Below are 5,000 nucleotides of genomic sequence, written 5' to 3'. Positions count from 1 at the left end.
CGAGCCTCCCTAAATCGACTTTGAATGGTTTTCTTCTGCAAATGCTGTTGAGATCACTTCGTGAGTATATACTACAACAATTATTCTTTTCAATCTCGGTGGATAGTGGCAGAATATTTGCCTCGCTGCTTCGCGCCTCGGTAAATATTTTGTCACTATTCACCTCGATTTCAAAGAATAATTAAATATTACAGTATGGTGTCCTTGGTCCGCGAATTTTCCGAAAATGGTGTTATATTTCCTCATTAACTAAAGTACCACCAAAAACAAGTCTGTCCAATGATTTCTTGATTATTCTTCTTTCACATGACGAAATTTCGTCTTTCCTGCTATTGGTGCTTGTGTGGAATTCAAGTTTGTTAACAGGTGTGTTAATTTTGTCTTTCTAGAAAGTCTCTACTCAGTAGTGCGGCTCCGTAACTTACATGTTTACTTGGCTTGTGTAAAGATAAAACGCAACGAGAACACGTGCCTTTTTGCAGAATGGATTTACACTGATAAGCTAATTTCTGCGGTTGGGAAGAAATTTGCTGCAGAGTTTTAATCTTTTGTTTTATCGACTCTTGAAAAATATCAACAATTTTCGCATAGGGGTCCTTGGTCCGCGACTTATACCACTTACGACCCCAGAGAACTTAAATCTCGCAACGCAGGTAAAGAAAACCTTCGATAAATGGAAAAGGTCTTTGCTTTAACTGAATATTTTCAGAATCTTGTTTGTACATGTTTACAAACGGGTTACTTTCTTTTGTATGTCTAGAATACCTACACGGTCATGGTATAATGAAATGGAGCTTTTGATTGGAGACGGTCAACTGAAAATAAAAGCAGATTCTATACTCAACGACATCCAATACGATTGTACCTGAGATATATCAAGGATAAAACAGAATAAATAAATTTTCATCTTCCTACAGAAATTATCGGGATTCAAAGGTATTTTTTTTGGACTGCTTACATGATTCGCGGACCAAGGACCAAATTCGGGGACGAAGGGCTCGCGATTATGTTCACCTTTTTTCAAATTACAAGAGAAATATTTCAGTTTGGAACTTGCCAATTTAATACAATCGCAAGAAACGAAAAAGCTATCTTCATGGAAACTTTCAGTTCCTAACCTTTGATTCAGGTAAGATATTCAAGATTATCCTTTTTTCTCGCGGACCACGGACACCATACTGTACTCAGCAATATTAGGATATGGCCTCAACGCACTACGTAATCATTCAGTAGCAATCGAACACACCTACAACTTCGTTTATTTTAGCTTACGTTTGTTATGTCCAAAAAATGACGAACTTCATTTATTATCACCCTATACGTTAAATTACCAATAATCGGCTTATTAGCGTTTGACTTGGACCATATAAAATATATACTCAGGCTTAGAGTCTATTCCAAACATCGTTTTTTATAGGTCAAAACATTTTATGAACGTTCTTAGATTTCTTTTAACATTAAAATGTGATAACCTTCAACCACAGCTCAGTAGGAAGACTTACCGACTTGGGCCTCAAAAACACGTCCGCAAAAGTCGTCGCTCGTTCGAAGGAAAGCAACTTTGATCAAAGTATTTAAGCAGAAAAGTATCAAATGAATATTAACCAATAGTGAAGCTGCCATATCAGCGACTGCCAGCGCTATTCAGATATTTAAGCCCTCTTTGTCAACAGAGCTACCCGCATTGGTAGTGTACTGACTGGCTTACCGAGTCTCGGGTGTGACCTTAAGTGGAAAAGTCTTGCGCAAAGCTGTTTTATAAACAGTTCAGAGTTTTAATTAATGAAATTTATTATTCCACTATTACGCTATTTTATCATATTTGGTCAAGAGAACGCGCAAAATGTGAGACTATATTAAACTGTACATAGTGTCCCCGTTTGACCGGTTTAGAACGGAGCAAATACGGACGGAACGGGAAGTTTTTCAACGAAAGTTATTGTTTTCAACACGATGAAAAGCCTCAGAATGATGCATGTAGTCTTTGGAGGACGATATATGAACATTATTTTTGAAGTTGGATTTTGACATCTGGAGCACTTCACGATATTAAGTTATTCCAAATTTTAACGTCAATTCTTAAGAAAGATTTTTTTTTTTTTGCCGGAATATCTATTCTCGAACGTTTAAAAAAATAATCTCCTCTTAGCGATGATCTCATCTCTTAAGAATGAATATCACCTTGATGGCTGAATAGGTTATATATAGTAGGAGGTGTAACTCGTCATTTCGTTTATCCAATCAAATAAAGGACATTTGGCTGGCTTTTTGTGCTGCCAGGGAAAAATACTACGCAGCTCCCAAAATATCCACGCATACTATAACTTAAGCCATCGAATAAGATGTATTAATGAAACAATTATTCCATTCCCCACTTTTTGGGTATAAGCCAAAAAAACACCACCCGCCTCTTTGACTGTTTGGCTGCCTGTCTCATATCCAACTCTAGCTCGTGGAATAATATCCTGTTGGCAAGCAAACATTTTAAATAGTAAATATTGTCAGGCAAAGATGGGACAGCGTCAATAACTGAACTATAGTCTTCCTTTACTTTTTATCAATCTTCATTTCAACTGGATTTGGGCGTCAGATAACTTAAGTTACAAGGGATTCTTTGCGGAAGTCAACTCTTACATTTTGTTTCATAGGACATACGGGTTTGTTACAGAAGGCATCGTGCCATTTCTTGGCTGGCAAAGGCGCTTATGATCCCACACATTCTATGTAAAATTTCGAAATTTCAAAGCATCATTGTCGAATCATTGCCCAGAGATTATGTGGTATATTCAATTTGGTTCCCATAACTCATTTTGGAATGCACTCTCAATAGCTGAGAGATACTCGCCGTTACCTCTCCTTTTGCCCGCATTAATGTGCAACAGAACTTAAGTACATTGAATAGACGCGACCGTTCTGACGCGTCTGAATAGACGCGCCACTGTTCACCTCGATTTCAAAGGATAATTAAATATTACAGTATGGTGTCCTTGGTCCGCGAATTTTCCGAAAATGATGTTATATTTCCTCATTAATAACTAAAGTACCACCAAAAACAAGTCTTTCCAATAATTTCTTGATTATTCTTCTTTCACATGACGAAATTTCGGCTTTCCTTTGGTGCTTGTGTGGAATTCAAGTTTGTTAACAGGTGTGTTAATTTGTCTTTCTACGAAGTCTCTACTTTTGCGGCTCCGTAACTTACATGTTTACTTGGATTGTGTTAAGATAAGACGCAACGAGAATACGACAGCGTGTGTCTTTTTGCAGAACAGATTAATTTTACACTGATAAACAATTTTCTGCGGTTGGGAACGAATTTGCTGCAGAGTTTTAAACTTTCGTTTTATCGACTCTTGAAAAATATCAACAATCTTCGCATAGGGGTCCTTGGTCCGCAACTTATACCACTTATGACCCCAGAGAACTTAAATCTAGAAAAGCAGATAAAGAAAACCTTCGATAAATGGAAAAGGTCTTTGCTTTAACTGAAGATTTCCAGAATCTTGTTTGGTCATGTTAACGAACGGGTTACTTTCTTTTGTATGTCTAGAATACCTACACGGTCGTACAATGAAATGGAGCTTGTGATTAGAGACGGTCAACTGAAAATAAAAGCAGATTCTATACTCACAACGACATCCAATACGACTGTACCTGAGATATATCAAGGATAAAACAGAATAAATAAATTTTCATGTTCCTACAGAAATTATCGGGATTCAAAGGTTTTTTTTTTTTTGGGCTGCTTACATGATTCGCGGACCAAGGACCAAATTCGCGGACGAAGGGCTCGCGATTATGTTCATCTTTTTTCAAATTACAAGAGAAATATTTCAGTTTGGAACTTGCCAATTTAATATTGTCGCAAGAAACGAAAAAGCTATCTTCATGGAAACTTTCAGTTCGTTACGTTTTGATTCAGGTAAGATATTCAAGATTACCCTTTTTTCTCACGGACCACGGACACCATACTGTACTCATGCAGCAATATTAGGATACGTAATCATTCAGTAGCAATCGAACACACCTACAACTTCGTTTATTTTAGCTTACGTTTGTTATGTCCACAACAATGACGAACTTCATTTATTATCACCCTAGGTTAAATTACCAATAATCGGCTTATTAGCGTTTGACTTGGACCATATAAAATATATACTCAGGCTTAGAGTCCATTCCAAACATTTCTTTTTACGCGTCAAAACATTTTATGAACGTTGTTAGATTTCTTTTAACATTAAAATGTGATAACCTTCAACTACAGCTCAGTAGGAAGACTTACCGACTTGGGCCTCAAAAACACGTCCGCAAAAGTCGTCGCTCGTTCGAAGGAAAGCAACTTTGATCAAAGCATTCAAGCAGAAAAGTATCAAATGAATATTAACCAATAGTGAAGCTGCCATATCGGCGACTGCCAGCCCTATTCAGATATTTAAGCCCTTTTTGACAACAGAGCTACCCGCGTTGCTAGTGTACTGGCTGGCTTACCGAGTCTCGGGTGTGACCTTAAGTGGGAAAGTCTTGCGCAAAGCTGTTTTATAAACAGTTCAGAGTTTTAATTAATGAAATTTATTATTCCACTATTACGCCATTTTACCATATTTGGTCAAGAGAACGCGCAAAATATGAGACGATAATAAACTGTAGTGTCCCCTTTTGACCGGTTTAGAACAGAGCAAATACAGACGGAACGGAAGTTTTTCAACTAAAGTAATTGTTTTCAACACGATGCAAAGCCACAGAATGATGCATGTAGTCTTTGGAGGAGGATGCATGAACTTTATTTTTGAAGTTGGATTTTGACATCTAGCGCACTTCACAATATTAAGTTATTCCAAATTTTAACGCCAATTCTTAAGAAAGATTTTTTTGCCGGAATATCAGTATTCTCGAACGTTTAAGAAAATAATTTCCTCTTAGCGATGATCTCATCTCGCAAGAATGAATATTACCTTGATGGCTGAATAGGTTGTGTATAGTAGGAGGTGTAACTCGTCATT

General features: G+C 37.2%; 1 protein-coding gene across 2 annotated transcripts in view; it reads right to left on the bottom strand.

Moving 5' to 3' along the window:
- LOC137967295 (uncharacterized) overlaps window positions 1-5,000 on the bottom strand; it is a 137,260-nt gene that overhangs the window by 84,960 nt on the left and 47,300 nt on the right. The window contains exon 1 of one of the 2 annotated variants that reach the window (XM_068813815.1): window positions 1,503-1,790. The exons of the other annotated variant lie outside the window; for it this stretch is intronic. Within the exon in view, the coding sequence (XP_068669916.1) occupies window positions 1,503-1,623 (121 nt within the window). The 5' untranslated portion in view covers window positions 1,624-1,790. Of the gene's footprint in view, window positions 1-1,502; window positions 1,791-5,000 lie in introns of those variants that run through there. 2 annotated transcript variants of the gene reach the window in all.

Source organism: Montipora foliosa, chromosome 8 (assembly GCF_036669935.1).
Source record: "Montipora foliosa isolate CH-2021 chromosome 8, ASM3666993v2, whole genome shotgun sequence".
Classification (NCBI taxonomy): domain Eukaryota; kingdom Metazoa; phylum Cnidaria; class Anthozoa; order Scleractinia; family Acroporidae; genus Montipora; species Montipora foliosa.
This window is presented reverse-complemented; position numbering and strand designations above follow the sequence as displayed.